The sequence below is a fragment of the Paroedura picta genome, chromosome 12, assembly GCF_049243985.1.
Source record: "Paroedura picta isolate Pp20150507F chromosome 12, Ppicta_v3.0, whole genome shotgun sequence".
NCBI lineage: Eukaryota > Metazoa > Chordata > Lepidosauria > Squamata > Gekkonidae > Paroedura > Paroedura picta.
The window spans coordinates 52,093,534-52,109,702 of NC_135380.1; the positions used below are offsets into that span (position 1 = coordinate 52,093,534).

The following is a 16,169-nucleotide window of genomic DNA, read 5'->3' on the forward strand; positions in this document are numbered from 1 at the left end:
CATCACAATTCCATAAATGCAGGATTGTGAGAAGAATTTAAAGAGCAGCTGATCACATTGCAATGAGAAAACCAATCAGGAAAGCCGGTGCAACCACCAGCCCTCCCCGCTAGGCCCTCTCCCCCCCCCCCCAACAGTGGGCATCAGTCTTGGGTGCGGGGCTTGTTTTATTTATCGCCTGTTGCTGTGTATGTATTTTATATTGTGTCAGTCTGTCCTTTTAATGGGGGTTGTAATGGGGTTTTTTTTATGTGGACATTGTAACCTGCCACAAGCCATTGTATGAGAGTGGCAGGCAATAAATCAAATAAAATGTGTGCACATCCCAAGAGCTGATTAAGGATTTGTTCAGGAAAGCCATGGAGAACAGTCAGGAAACAGTTTAGGCTAAGAGGTCTGCTTTAAAAGTAGCAGAAAGTGGGAAACCTTAGTAAGCTTCTTTATTAATTAATTATATTTATAAGCCGCTGTTCCCAGGTCTGCTGTCTCGAGGTGGGTAACAACAATAAAACCACAGTAAAAATATACAAAATTGCGGTCTACGTGGGCTACTGTAGTGGGCTGAGCCTCCACCCCCAGGGAGGCATCAAAAATCATGCCCTGATTCGTGGCTGAGGGTGAGATCTTCAACTGTGCTCTGTCCAGGCAGGGGAGACACACTTCCTGATCCGGCTCTTTCCCACCGAGCCTTGGAGGGCTCTGCCTGAGCCATATTGTCACCACTTCCAAACAACTGGCAAATGTTTCTGGGAGGGATCTGGGGTGGTGGTCCATCGAGAGACAGAGCTGGCTGTCTTCCGCATATTGGTGACCACCCAGCCCGAAACTCCGGACCAGTCAGCCCGGAGGGTGCACAAGGATGGTAAAAAGCAGGGGGGAGAATATCACTCCTTATGGCACTCCACAAAGATGTTGGTAACTAGGCAACCATAGCCCTTCATTGCCACCCTCTGTGTCGGGTTACGGAGGAAGGAGGCCGGCCGCGGATGGGCTGTTCCCGGAATCCCAGCCCTGCCCAGGTGTGCAGCAGCAGCTTCCCGTCCTCTCACCTTCTCAGCGTGGCCAGCGGGTGCCAAACACGGTCCTTTCAAAGCAAAAATAGCCACGGAAATCAAAAGAAAGCCCAGGAATGGGACTGGTCTGCAGTGATCCTTTGGAAAGGCTATTTCTGCAAACAGCGAGTGTGGAAGCAGTGGGGCATCACTATGGCATCACAGGGGGAAGCAGCTCAAAATTATCGCCTACCTTCCTAGAGTGATGCTTTGGAGTGCCTGCGTTTGGCCGGGACAGAGATGCAGCCTTCTGCGCTATTTAGGACGGGGGAAAGTGCATATTCTCCCCTGCTGACTACGGTGCTGCTAGGGGTTCTGTGCTAAGCAGTTGCCAATCTGAGTGGGCAGAAATGCCACAGCTGAGCAACCTCCACTAATCCACTCCAGCTCAGCCTGTAACTGGCCCCGTTCCCATCCCCCCCCCCCGAGGTCAGTGAGGAGGGCCAGCCAAGCCCCAGAGGATCCCAGGAGGTGCAAATTGGGGCTTTCTTCTTGCAGGGTTTCCAATCAGAACAAATTGTATGGCGCGTGAAATCCTGCAAATCAAGCGGTTGGCTTAATAGCGTGTGCCCATTATTCTAAGGCAGTGGGGCTGAACCCTAAATCCAAAATATTCCATTTGTCTAACTTTTAGTGGCTGAACGGCTGTGTAATGCCGCCAAGCTGCGGCTGACGGGCTGGGCACAAGCAATTAGTCCGGGCCAGCTTTTCCGGGCGGGTTGGCCTTTTGCCTCTGCTCCAGCCGCGGACCAAGACTCGGCGACAGACGGACAGAAGGCAAAGAGGACAAAAGGGACCACTAGAGGGGTCAGGTCCTGCTTAGGGAATTCTTGGAGGTTTGGGGTACGGTTGCCAGCTGTGGATTGGAGAATACCGGGAGACTTGGGGATGGAGTTGGAAGCGGTAGGATCTGGGGCAGGCAGAGACCTCAGTGGGGGAGAATGCTCTGGGACCCCCCCCCCTCCCAAGCAGCCCTTCCCCCACCTGCGGCTGCCTCTGCTGAGGTCCAGTCTGCAGGCTCCCAGGTGCAAGCAAGGCTGAACTCAGGAGCCTCCTGCAGGGGCCCCTGGGTTAGGCGGTCTCTCTTGCTGGAGAGCATCCCCCAGGTGTGCCCTGGGGAAATGGAAGTGAGCCCCCCCCCCCGCCCAGCACACACGTTCCCCAGGCCGCTAACTCAGCAGCAGAGCAGGGCTTGCAACAGATCTGGGGGCGGAGCTCGGTTTGGGCGGAGTCAGGGGAGGAGAAAGGCCTTAGTGGGCAGGCACTGCCATGCCGTCTGTGAGGACAGGCTAGTATTTGTCATCCGCACAAAGACAGGAGTGGGCAGGAAAGGGGGCAACTGACTCCCAGCCACACATCTGCAAGCCGTCCCTGGCTGGATGTGCGATAACAGCAAGATTGCCTGGCCACGCCGAGGGTAATTGGGGCCAGCTGGTCAGAGTTGCCTCATTAGCTCTTCTCAATTGCCCCAGCTCTGGCACATCAAAATGCTGGCTAAATCTAAGTGGGGGAGGCTTCTGGGGTGAGCAGCCTCACTGCGCATCCTGACATCCCTCCGCAAGGACTCTACCGTGACGCTTTGGGCGCGGCATCAGAGGTCAGGCCGGCCGGGACCTCGCCCATCCCCCAGCTGTAGGGGGAGGTGCGACCAGTTAGGGCTCATTTCCTTTCATCTCTGCCACACAATATATTCGTATCGCTGCTCCAGCTTTCTGTAGCTTTAGAATATCTTCAATACACCTTTTTACAGACATTTGGCTCCTGTGTATTTTATTGGCTCTCTGTATATGGTGGGACCCCACACGGCTCAACCCACAAGAGGGGCGAGAGGGAGGCCCATAAATGTCCCTCACACAGTCTAAACTCTAACGTTTCCACTTTCTCCTGGAAAATTGATCTCTGAACTCCAGAGACGCCAGTAACGCTGGGAAAACCAGGTGAGAATCACTGGTGGAACTCCATTTGACCTCGCCTGTCTGGTGGGATGTGCTTCCAGGGGCAGGGGGGGGGATCAGGGCCCTGACAGAACTGCCCAAGTTCCACCAGGCCTACAAGATGGAGCTCTTCCACCTGGCCGAAGGCTGAGGTCAACGAGGACCTTTCAATTCCTCAAACTGCCCGGTTGAATTGTAACCATGCATGAACGGTGCTGACAGCTATTTTAAGTGCAATTTTAAACCTTTTAACTAACGGATTGTATCTGTATACTGCTCCGCGGGAGTGGTAGTAATAAAGCGGTAAGGGCAATGTGGGAGGAGTCAGGGGCGGGGCAAGTCTGGGATAAAACTCGAAGGGGCCAAACAGGGGCCACAAAGCCTGATCCTTTTGCCACGCTGAAGCCCCCCCCCCCATGAAATCTGGCGGTAGTGAGTGAGTGAGTGCGCACTAGTTCCTCCCCCTCCCTGTAGCTGAGGTGGCAGAGACTCGATGATTAGTATTGCCATCTATTGCTGTTATTGTTGTTATTGTTAATTGGTTATTGTAATTCTATGTGATTGTTTTGGATTTTAAGGGAGGGGTTTTTATGTGAGCCACCTTGAGCCTTTGGGGGGAGGTGGGATAGAAATAAAACAACAACAACAACAACAACAACAATAATAGGACCTCGGGGGAGGGAGGGAGGGGGGGAAGGCTTTGGTGCGCCGGGCCCAACAGGAGCCCTGCAAGGCCGCTGGAGCCAGCAGCGCCCGGCCTAGCACCCATTATATTAGAACATACAATGGGCTTTACCTCTGCTATTGTAATAAATTGTACTTTTGATTGTGTCACTCCAGGACAGCGAGTCGAAGTGGGGCGGTATACAAATTCAATGGATAAATTCAAAAGCTCCATCCACCCCCTGGAGGTTGGCGACGCCCCAGCAGGGGAGGGGAATCCTGAGGCACAACTCGCTGGGACGGAAGCCAGAGGGGCAACCGAGCAAGCAAGGGGGCAAAGCTCTGGGAAGGCTAAGCTGGTGTTGGCTGCTGCCGGCACACACCAGCCCTGATCTGGAAGCGTTTCCGGTTGTCTCCACTCAGGTGAGGTCCGGCCAGCCCCAGCGATTCCAGTTGGGCTCCAGATGAAAGTGACCCGTTCCCCAGGAGGAAATGGCTGCTTTGGAGGGGGACTCTGGGGCCTTGCACCCTGCTCCCAGGGCCCCTCCCACCCCCACCCCCACCCCACCCCCCTAGGCTCCACCTCCAAATCTCCCAGGGCCGGAGGGAGGCCAACCAAGGCCCTGGGAACAGCCCAGCGACGGTGCCCCACTGGGGCTGGGAATCCCCCGGTTTGGCCCCTTTCCCCTCACTTCGGGGGTTTCCGAAGCTGGGGGAGAATTCTCCCCCTCCAAGTGGGCATTCTCCCCCCTCCAATGTTTCTGCGTCCCCCGAAAGCGGTGCAGGGACATCGATGGCATCGGGGGGGGGGGGCAACTCTGCAGTTGGCGGCAGCATCCTAAGCCAGGCTTTCCTAACCAGGGTTTTGTGGAGCCCGGGGATTTTTTTGGCAACCCTGGGTTTCCTGAAGGGAAATTAATTTCCTAAAGTTAATTAAGTTTTCATATTTTAAAAAATGTGTTAAACATTTATCGGGCGATATGTCCATATATGGTCATGTTGACCCACTCCGCCACTCCCAAAATGGCCAATGGTGGGCCTGGAGGGGGTGGGAAGGGGGCAGGTGGGCATGGGCACAACTGTGCTCCCCCAACATCTTCTGCCCCATTGCACCACTTCTGGGGTTTCTCGAGGCCTGAAGGAAGTTGAGAAAGGCTGCCCTGTGGAATGAAGCAAGTTTCACCCTAGAGTTTTGCCCCCAAACCAGAGTGTTGCTCCGTGGCGTCACCAAGACCTCTATGTCACTTCCAGGAGAGGCAGAAACACCTTGCTTCATTCCGGCTCCTTCCCCCTCTGACCCACCTCCCCGCCTGCTGATGCCCCTCGGCCCTCCCTGCCCTTACCGGACTCCAGAGCAGATTAAAAATCCAGAACGTGCCACATCCCATATAGACACTAAATATAATTGTGAGGGCAGACTTCACAACTATATTGATTTTCCTAAAAAACATTAACTCTAAATAGCTGACGAGTGTGGCAGTGAAAGAGTTAAGGGCACAATTGCTGGGGTGGGGGATCTGTGGGGTGCCCCCCTTAAGCCCGGGGCTCATCTTGCTCCATGGTAGATCCAGGGCTGAGTTTCTCAACCTGCCGTTGGCTGGCCTGCCTAGCAGTGCCGGGGGCGGGGGCGGGGGGGGGCAAGATCCCGGGGAGACGGCAACGGACTGGAGGACCTTGGCCCCAGCGGCCCGTCCTGTCTGGCAGGATGCCTGAGAAGGCCCTCGCAAGGGCCCTGCGCACGGGGCAGCTGCACAGAGTGGCGGTGGAAATATATATTAAAGCGTGGGATCCACAGCAGAATATTTTTTACCTATTACGTGGATTAGTAGGAGTGCCACCATCAAGACTGTCTTAAGCACCCAGCAAGCCCTGCATTGTCCTCTAATGGTGCCGAGCAAGACCCTTTGAGTAGAAATGCATTTGGTCTCAGTTCCATGTGTCATTGAGGAATGCAATATGCAGTCTAGCATCGCAATTTATCGCTTAATTCTTAATATGTGTAATAAAGATTAGAACTTCCCATTTTCCCTCTAGCTCAACCTCTGGGCTCCTAACAGGTGGCAAAGTACCATGTGCAGAAAGTGTGCCAGTGACGGGTTTGGGGGAGAGCCTTGGTGCGCCCCCCTCCCCCGGGCACCTTTTGTATTCCTTAGCAAGGAGCGTGTAGAACAACAAGCGTGTCTGGCTGAGCCCCTGGCTGTGGCCCAGACGTACCTTCTGAAAGTGGGGCATGTGCCAAAGCTGCTCGGTCTTCATCGGAGGCTGGAACTTCCGGAGGAGGCTCGTGTAGGTCTCGTACACCTTCCCTCTGCGTTTCTAGAGGCAAACAGCGGAGGTTACCTGGCTGCCCGCGACCGGAAGCCTTTCAATGGAGACACCTTCCCGCACGGGGAAATGAAACGGGGCTGGCTTTTTAATGAAAGGATTTCGATAGTCCCGACACCTTTTGATGACCAAGCGAGGGCTGGTGACTAAGGGGCTCCAGTCCGCCAGGAAAAGTTTGAAGCAGTTTGCCATGCGCAGCATTATGCACTTCACATGCTAGAAGGACTGTCATGTGGAAGGGGGCAGGTCTTGTTCTCTGCTGTTCCAAAAACCAGACCTAGAGCTAATCAACGTAAGATGGGAAGGATTCGGGTGAATGTGAGAAATTTAAGAGCCAAGTTAAGAGCTCAAAGTGGCTTATGGTTGCCTTTGCTTCCTCTCCCCACAACAGACACCTTATGAGGTTGGTGAGGTTGAGAGAGCTCTGACAGAACTGCTCTGTGAGAACAGCTCTAACAGAACTAATCTAAGGTGGCTGCATGTGCAGGAATGGGGAATCAAACTCGGCTCTCCAGATTAGAAGCCACTGCATGGACCACGGCAATAGTTAGTCAGACCACTAGGACTCTGTCTCCTCTCTTATTCACACACTTTGTTTCTCTTCCTAATAAAACTGTTTTACTTTTTTAATCAGTGGGTATTTGACAGCAGGGAGGAGGTGCACAGACTGGACAGCCGTTTGTTGGGGATACCATAGCTGTGGATTCCCTGCATTCTCAAGAGGAACGGACTAAGTCACAAAAGCCCTTTCCGGTTTCTCAGTTGTGGTGTTTCTGTGTAGTGGTTTAGAGCATCTGATTAGAAGCTGGGACACCCTGGTTTGAGTCCCTACTCTGCCCTAGAAGCTCACTGGATGACCCTGGCCTCAGCCTATCCTGCCTTACAGGGTACTTGTGAGGACAAAAATAGGGGAGGGAGAGCAATGAAAGTTGCTTCGGGTCCCCTTTGGGGGAAAAGGTGGGGTGTAAATTGCTAGAATACCCAAGATCTGCAGTGTGCACGATTGAGCAGAATATCAAGGATGTCCTGCAGGGGGCATCAGACAAGAGGTATATTTAGCATAGATTGGACAGGAACTTCCTGAGGATTTTCAGGTTATCTTCTTGATTGGCTCAACAGGAGACTGTCTGATTTTTGAGCAGGTGTAACATTCAAAGGGAGGGGAGTTGGTTGTGGTGTGGGATGGGGAGGTCCAGGCTGTCAGCTCCTGCCCTTCTTTCTGGAAAGGGGAAGACATTGTAGAGAGCGAAGGGAGGGAAGGTGGTGATGTCACTGCTGGGGGGCGTGGCAGGGAGGCGTGGCCAGTGGGCATCACTTCTGAGGATCCTCAAAGACCTGAAAAATTGTTTCAGGGGCTTCTCCACAATCAAGAGCTTGAAAAAGGCTGTTATGAGGTCTGGAGAGTCCACACTCCCTTTTTCAGGCGTGAGTAGAAATAGAGATCTCTGGGTCTTCTGATTCCAGGCAGAAGGTGGCTCTAAGGCCCTGCCTGAACTCCCACAGTCCCGCAGGGCCTCCAAAAGGGAGCTCCTCCTCCAGGCATTTGCCTGAGACTGACCACAGGTCCCCCCACCTCGGACATCCCCTCCATGGCCTGAAGCAGCCTGACCTCTCTAGGGAGTTTAGCTTGTTATGTTGTTATTGTTGGGACCACTGAAGTTGTTGTTTAGAACCTCTGTTGGGTTGTCATTGCTGTATATTGACTATGTTGTATGTTGACTCGTTCCATGTATCCCCTATGATGTTGTATGTAAACCACCCTGAGGAAGGGCGGTATAGAAATTAAATCAAATCAAATAAATAAAAAATAAGGTGCTCCTGGATTTGAATATAACCGTTTTATTGCAGACCATCCCCAGCTACCCTCTGAAATTATCTCCTCAGCCATGGAGTTGTGGAAATGGGTTTCAGACTTTTACCTTGGGTTTATTGGCAGTTCCTCACTGAGCTCTTAATGTGTTGTCTTCTATGCGTTCGATAACTGGTGTTTAATTTTCAGGTGGGCTGCTATGCTGGTCTGAAGTAGCAGAACAAAATTTGAGTCCAGAGGCACCTCGAGGACCAACAAAGTTATATTCAAGGTGCAAACTTTCACGTGCATACCCACTTCCTCAGATACAATGCAATGGAAATCGCCAGACTACATATTTAAGGAGAGAGTAAATTCATAGTAAATCAATAAACAGCTTCATGAAAATATCCAACAAATATGCAGCATAATGAAAATGTTTAGAAGAAGAATAAGAATTGGTTTTTATACCCCAATTTTCATCACCTGAAGGAGTCTCAAAGCAGCTTACAATTGCCTTCCCTTTCCTCTCCCCATAACAGACACCCTGCGAGGGAGGTGAGGATGAAAGAGCCCTGATATTTCTGAAGAAGAAGAAGAAGAAGAGTTGGTTCTTAGATGCTGCTTTTCTCTACCCAAAGTATGTTTCGGCTTGCCCCCTGTACTCTGAACCCAGGGGCAAATTCGTTGCCAAGTTACTACCCCACTTCTGATTTTGATAAAGTTACCTATCTGTTATCAGATGTCGACCCCTATATTTCATATAGGGTGGCACTTTTTGCTCTGGCCGCCAGGAAGATCCGAGCCAAAGCTGTTTTGCAGGTGTCCTCACTTTGATACACCGTGTTTCTTTTAAATTGTAACTCAGTAGCCCTCGTCTACAATTTTACGTACGCAATATTGGAGAAATATTGTTTTAGCCATATTTGTACCATATTGTTTTTAACTATGTTTTGTAATGGCCTTTGGCTAAACACAATAAATGTTATCGTATCGTATCATATCACTCTACCCAAAGTAGTCTCCAAGCAGCTTCCAATTGCCTTCCTTTCCTCTCCCCACAACAGACACCCTGTGAGGGAGGGGAGGCTGAGAGAGCCCTGAGACTACTGAAGGAGAAGAAGAGTTGGTTCTTATATGCCGCTTTTCTCTACCCGAAAGAGTCTCAGAGCAGCTTCCAATCGCTTTCCCTTTCCTCTCCCCACAACAGACACCCTGTGAGGGAGGGGAGGCTGAGAGAGCCCTGAGATTACTGAAGAAGAAGAAGAAGAAGAAGAAGAAGAAGAAGAAGAAGAAGAAGAAGAGTTGGTTCTTAGATGCCGCTTTTCTCTTCCCAAAGGAGTCTCAAAGGGGCTTCCAATCGCCTTCCCTTTCCTCACCCCACAAGACACCCTGTGAGGTGGGTGAGGCTGAGTGATAGGACTGCTTGCTCAGAACAGCACTATCAGGGCTGTGAAGAGCCCAAGGTCACCCAGCAGGCTGCCTGTGGAGAAGCAGCTGAGGATCAAACCCGGCTGGCCAGGTCAGAAGCCGCTTTCTACGATAAGAAGCCGAGATTATAAGGCCGTCTTTCTCAGCCAGGATTTCTTGACAGCCCTGGGAGGGATTCCTGAATGGGAGGGAGTTAATTAAATTTTAATATATTTTTAAAATTTGTTAAGCATTTATTGGGTTAAATGATCACATATGGTCATGTCTAACCCCTCCCCAAACGTCCAATGAAGGGTCTGGAGGGGGTGGGGAGGGGAGGGGCCTGGGTGGCCAAGTACAGAGCTCTGCTTCCCAACCATGTTCTGCACCTTCGCGCCTCTTCTGGGGTTTCTCATGGCCTGAAGAATGTTTCTCAATAGTAAAAAGGTTGAGAAAGGCTGTTATAAGGTCATCGGGACAATTTCATGATGCAGCTTACTAATTTTCTGCTAATTTACTCTCTCTTTATATAGTCTGGCATTTTCCGTTACATTGTCTGATGAAGTGTGTTGTGTACACAAAAGCTCACACCTTGAATAAACCTTTGTTGGTCTCCCAGGTGCCCCTGCCCTCCAAGTCCGTTCTGCTGTTTTATTGGTATCACCAGCTTCCTTGCTTGCTGCGAGGTAGATAGGTGGCTAGTAAATGCGTCAAATAAATAATAAATAATTCAGAATCAGATGGGGTGGCCACCCCATGCCGGAGGGACATGAGAAGTGGGTGTGAGAGTTGGGCTAATGGGGGGGGGGGGAGAAGGAGTGAGCTTCCGTGCTTGAAGATTTTTTAAAAGTATCCCTTCTCCTGGCCCCAGGCTCTAGTGCAGGGGAGGCCAAACGGTGGCTCTGCAGGTGTCCACGGTATTGGCAGGGGCTCATGGTAATTGTAGTCTGTGGACATCTGGACAGTTTGGTTACCTCTGCCCTCGTGCAAAGCATCCACTGTCCTTTTCAGAAAACTAGGGGGGGGGGGTGGAGGGTGAAGCCCGGAGAGAAGGGCCCCTTCTGCCCCCTTACCTTCTGCTTCTTCTCCTCCTTCTGGGCCCGGATGACGGCTCTTTGCTGCTCCATCCATATCTCTTTGTATTTATGCTGAAGCAGGTCGAAGAAGGGAGTGGAAGGCCTGAGGAAGATACAGAAAGGAAAAGCGGTGACTTTCGGGACCAGACCGAGGGCTCTCTAGCTTGGCATCTGGAAGCCGGCCAGCTGACTCCTGTTCTCCTGAGCTTGGAGTGGTCCCCTGGCAATTCAGAGCTGAGTTGCCAATTCAGGGCTTGGGAATTCCTGGAGATTTGGAGGCGGGGTTTAGGGAGGAGGCAGACCTCAGCGATGGGACAGACATGCCCTGGAGTCCCCGCTCCAGAACAGCCAGTCTCTCCAAGGGAACGTTTGTGTTGCAATTCAGAGCCACCAATTGGCTCGTGGCTGGCTGGTCTCCCCTTGGGAGCCAGTTGATTCGTATCTGGCAGGCATGGCCTGTCCTCCTCAGTCTAAACTGCCACGTGTCCATCAGCCGCGGTTGTGGGTGGTCTAGTGTACCCTGACTGTATATATTGTGGGGCTTGGGGGGGGGTACTTTCCTGTATCCTGTGCTGTCACCAATAAAGAGCAGAATGATTCCGTGTTCCTTGACCCATGGATTTAAGAGGACGATCTCTGCCCTCTGGAGATCAGTTGCATTTCCTGGAGACAGGCTGCCTGATGGCACTCCTCACTCTTCCTCCACATGCAGCTCCCTGGGTGACCTTGGGCTAGTCCCAGTTCTCTCTGAGCTCTCTCAGCCTCACCTCCCTGACAGAGTGTCCATTGTGGGGTGGGGAAGACAGCTGTAAGCTGCCTGGAGGCTCCATCGGGTAGTAAAAAGCGGGGTACCAAAAAACAGCTCTTCTTCCTCCCCCTTATGAAGTAACCGGCATTTCTGAGACGGTGGCTGGGAGGACTCACAGTTCAGCCCAGGTGGTTCATGCAGGGGCCCGTGCCCAGCCCCTGGCAACTCCAGAGCTAACTTTCTCACCCTAACCTGAACAGGAGGCCTCTACTGCTTGAGAGGACTCTGTCCCAATCCCTCAATAGGACTGACCAGCTTTTAAAGGACGCCCTGGCTGTCGAGATTCCTTTCCTTTTTCAATATCCCGTGCCGGGCCTTTCTGGCATCATTGCCAAGTGCCTGTTTTGCCCAGGCTTCTTTAGCCCCTGCCGTGATTTTTATTACTAATTATTTCACGCTGCACGCCTCGGAGAAGCCTAATCTACGCCCGTGTTTCCTAACGATGTTCCGTGCGCGGTCTAATGCTATGCGCCCCGAGAGGCCGTTCCTATCAGAAGAGACATCTTTGCTCCCGACTCAGGGGCCGATGCGCTGGATCACAGGGCCTGCCTGCTTAATGTGCTCCTTTCTCAAGGCAGCTCATGCACCCCGCCTCAGCTTTGAGTTGGGGTCAACCCTGCCATTAAGCTTGCCAACTCCAGTTTGGGAAAGTCCTGGAGGTTTCAGGGCGGTGCCTGGGGGTGCTGAAGTCTCGGGAGGGGAAAGCGGTCAGCCCATGGATTCCCCGCCAGAGTGCCAGGGTGTCCCGTGGCGTACTGGAAATTGTACATTATTTTTTAAAGACTCCCTTACGCGGACCAATGATGGGCCTGGAGGGGGTGGGAAGGGGGGGCGGAGGATCCTACCACTTCAGCGGTCTGTGTCGTTGGTGGCAGCTGGAGTCAAGCAAGGGGAGTCCTGCCTTGAGGTTGGGGGGGGGGGTGTTTTAACTTGGGGGTTGGAGGGGCAGAGGGGCCTTCCCTGAGCTCTGAGCCTTGAGTGACAGGGAGAGGAGCCTTCTAGGTCTCCAAAAAAGCCCACCTTTCCAGGGCTTGACGTGAACTGCTGAGGCCAAGGGGCCCATTCCCTCCTGCCTCATCTGTGGCAGAAAACCTGCGAAGGAAGCAAGGACTCCATCTGCCCATGGTCATTTCTGGGGCCTGGCAGGGAGGCGTGGCCAGCTGACGGCACTTCCACTGCGCCTCGAAGCCTGAAAAAACGTTTGGGTGTGCCCCTGCGGTCCAAAGGTTGAGAAAGCCTGGCTCAGCATATCTGCCGTTCCACGGATCTCCTCTCTGGAACTGCTGCCTGCGCCCGGCAAACTGGTCCCTGTCACCTGGAATCCAGTTGCCGTTCCGGAAGAACTCCAGCCCTCACCTGGAAATTGGCAGCCCCGGCACTGGGCAGGATTGGGGTTTGGAGGCTGGTGGGTCTTCCTCCCCCCCCCCCCAGGGAGCTAAAAGGACATTAAACTGAGCGTCCCACAACAGTGGGAGCAAGCAGAAGTGCGTGGCACGACTCAGGCCTCTGCCCTGCTTCCCTTCTCCAATACAAGAACCCGTATTTTGTTTCTATACCCCCCTTTCCTGGTGGGCTCAGGGCGGACGGCAGCAAGGGTTAAAACCATCACAATAAAACAATTTTACATGAATAAAACAATAAAGCCCCCCCCACCCCCCTTTTACGAGGTTCCACGGAAATTGGAGGGATTTCCTGTCTGCAAAGGGATTTTCAGCAGGGAAGTCCAGATGTTGCTCTTCTGGCCTCAGCCAGAGGCCTGGAGGAACAGATCCATTTTTCAGGTCCTCTGGAGTTGTTTGAGATCCCAGAGGGCCCTGATCTCCACCAGGCCGGGGCCAGCGTTATCTCCTTGGTGCCAGAGGCTGCTAGATCTTAACATTCTTGGGAGGGGGTAGAAGAAGAGCTGGGCTTATACCCCAATTTTAACAACCCAAAGGAGTCCAAAGCTGCTTCCAGTCACCTTCTCTTCCTCTGCCCACAACAGACACCCTGTGAGGTCTGTGAAGCTGAGAGAGCTCTGAGAGAACGGTGATTGGCTCAAGGTCACCCAGTAGGCCTCATGTGTCTCAAAGCGGCTTGCCATCACCTTCCTTTCCTTTCCCCACAACAGACATGCTGTGAGGGGGGGGGGGCTGAGAAAGCTCTGACAGAACTGCTCTGCAGAAGTAGCTCTAAGAGAACTGGGACTAGTTCGAGGTCACCCAGCTAGTTGCATGCGGAGGAGTGGGGAATCAGGCCTGGCTCTCCGGATGAGAAGCTGCCACTCTTCACCACCAAGCTGGTGTAGGGGGAAAGGCAGTCCGAAGACACAAACATCTTCACAAACATTCATTTGCAACTCTGTGGGGGAGGAAGCAAGGGGGCAGGGGTGTGTGTGTGACAGAGCATAGAAGTGCTGGGGTGTTCTTTCCACATACTCTGCAACCTCTTGCTTTTTGCTGCCACCTCCTGGAGGTTGGCAACCATGTCCAGGGCTCCACCTCCCCAGTATCTCCAGGAATCTCCCAACCCAGAGAAGAGAACCCTACTCTGTCCCGAGTGGATCCCTGCCCAGTATCTGGGACATCCATCCAATTTGCCCCCCTCTGAACTCTGTTCCGAGCTGCACCTCATTGACCCGGTCCCTAAAACAGGGTGAGAACTGAACCGGCCCCTTCTCCGTGTCCCTCCCTCTCCTTTTCTCTGTCTCCAGTTCCCGTCTCTTCCCTGAAGGGTGCTGGAGCTTCACCCGGCATCTTGTGCTTCCCCTTAAACACTCCAAACATTTATTTATGTGCCCCTTCAAAATCATTACTCACTCAACGTGGGCTTCCCCCTCCCTCTTCTCTTCCTGTATTTTTAATAAATTCCTCTGCTAAATTGTCTTCAAGAGCCAGGAGGCACTTAACCGAAACGGGCGCCTGGCTGTTTCCCTCACAAGCGAAACCTGCCACTTTATTTTTTTTAATGGGCCCCTTTGCTGCCAAATAAGTCTTTACGAAAAGCATAATGAAGTATTAACAATATTAAAATCAAAACGGTGTAGCTCTTAAATGAGCTACAAACCAGGTAAATCTCTTCCAGTCAGCATGAGCCTTCGGTGCTTACGCGGACGATACCAGGAAGCCGGGCCGGCCTTCTCCACAATGAAGGCACCAGGGAGGGAGACGCAGGGGAAACGGTAATTATAATTTGCAAATATGAGCCTGACACTTTTCGGGGGTACGCGTGTATAAATCCTGACAGCTGTGATTCTCCTGTTTGGCGAAATAGTTCTCTACCGAGACGAGAGCAGGCTGTTCTTAGGATGGCCCATCAGTTTATCCCCACAGCTCATTAAAACTTTTTTTTTGTTGTTGGTTAATATGGAGGATGAAACTTCCCAGGGAGGCCGGGGAGCGTCAGAACCTTCAGAGGGATTTTAAGTACTCGCCGGTTGAAAGGCCTTTCAGGGGAGAGCCCTGGGTCTGACCAACCGGGTTCTTAGTTCCGCCTCCCCGTTCACAGTGGGGCAAAATAATTGGTCATCAGTGACTACTAATTTGGTGGAGTAGCCGGAGGCTGTTTTTTTCTTCCTTCTTCTTCTTCTTCCTGGAAAATCAAGGGCAGCAGTCGAGACTGTGCAGCTACAGACGAGTTTCTCCTCTTTCGCTGCCGATGATCCCTTCACCGGAGACAGCTATTTTGTAAAGACTAAAATCTATGCACGACACCAACCTGTGAGCCAGCCCACCAGAGACAAAGTGGCATCTCTGCGCTCCGGGCTGTGTGGCAGTTTCCTCTGCAAAGATTACGCCAGTCAAACTTTAAGTCGGGGCTTACAAAACGTCTCTCCCCTCCCCACCCGACCATCTCATGCCTTGGAAAGAAAGCTGATTGAAGCAAGGCCAGTTCCAGATTTCAGGGGTCCCTTCCTTCCTTCCTTCCTTCCTTCCTTCCTTCCTTCCTTCCTTCCTTCCTTCCTTCCTTCCTTCCTTCCTTCCTTCCTTCCTTCCTTAGAATCATAGAATCATAGAGAATCATAGAGCACCGAGCCCTGAGGTACCCCGCTACTCACCCCCTCCAGTCTGATGAAACACCATTGAACATTCCCAAGTCCCTCAACCTATCTTCATAGGGCTTGGTCCCTTGGCCCCAAATCATCCTCGTCGCTCTCCTCTGTACCCTTTCAATTTTATCCACGTCCTTCTTGAAGTGAGGCCTCCAGAACTGCACACAGTACTCCAGGTGTGGTCTGACCAGTGCCATATACAATGGGACTATGACATCTTGTGATTTTGATGTGATGGCTCTGTTGATACAGCCCAAAATGGCATTTGCCTTTTTTACCGCTGCATCACACTGCCTGCTCATGTTTAGTTTACAATCCACAAGTACCCCAAGGTCTCGTTCACACACAGTGTTTCCTAGAAGCATATCCCCCATCCAGTAGGCATGCTTTTCATTTTTCTGACCCAGATGCAGAACTTTACACTTATCTTTATTAAATTGCATCTTGTTCTCATTTGCCCATTTTTCCATTGTGTTCAGATCTCGTTGAACTCTGTCTCTATCTTCCAGAGTATTTGCCAGTCCTCCCAATTTGGTGTCGTCTGCAAACTTGATGAGTAGTCCCTCCACCCCCTCATCTAGATCATTAATAAATATGTTAAAAAGTACCGGGCCGAGCACCGAGCCCGAGCTTATTTTCACCCAGATGCTTTCCACTGTAGATATGCTCTCCTTCACTAGAATTTCCTGACAGGTAAGCCCTTTCCTCACATACAGTGCCACTCCTCCACCTCTTCGATCTATTCTGTTTTTTCTAAACAATTCATATCCATCCACTATTACATTCCAGTCATGAGAAAAATTCCACCAAGTTTCTGTGATGCCTACTAGATCATACCTTTCCATCAGCATGAGAAGTTCCAGCTCTTCCTTCTTATTGCCCATGCTTTGGGCGTTAGTATAAAGGCATCTGAATCCTTTTACTTTTGGTTCCCTATGAGCTGGCCTTGCCGGTTGGGCTGCCCCCGATCGGTCTCCTTCCTTACACTCCCTATGTTGAACTTCCCCTTGTGGCTTCAGTTTAAAGTTCTCCTGATTAATCTTCCCAGGTTCCTGCCAAACACATTCTTCCCCAACTGCGAT

At 51.8% G+C, this 16,169-nt stretch overlaps 1 protein-coding gene across 3 annotated transcripts in view; it reads right to left on the minus strand.

Annotated features, from left to right (window-relative positions):
* Positions 1–16,169, minus strand: part of CFAP77 (cilia and flagella associated protein 77) — a 159,529-nt gene that overhangs the window by 21,271 nt on the left and 122,089 nt on the right. For all 3 annotated transcript variants that reach the window (XM_077306127.1, XM_077306125.1, XM_077306128.1), the window contains exons 4-5: positions 10,247–10,352; positions 5,864–5,965 (exon numbers count right to left, since the gene is read on the minus strand). In XM_077306127.1, coding sequence (XP_077162242.1) covers positions 5,864–5,965; positions 10,247–10,352 — 208 coding nt within the window. The remainder of the gene's footprint in view (positions 1–5,863; positions 5,966–10,246; positions 10,353–16,169) is intronic.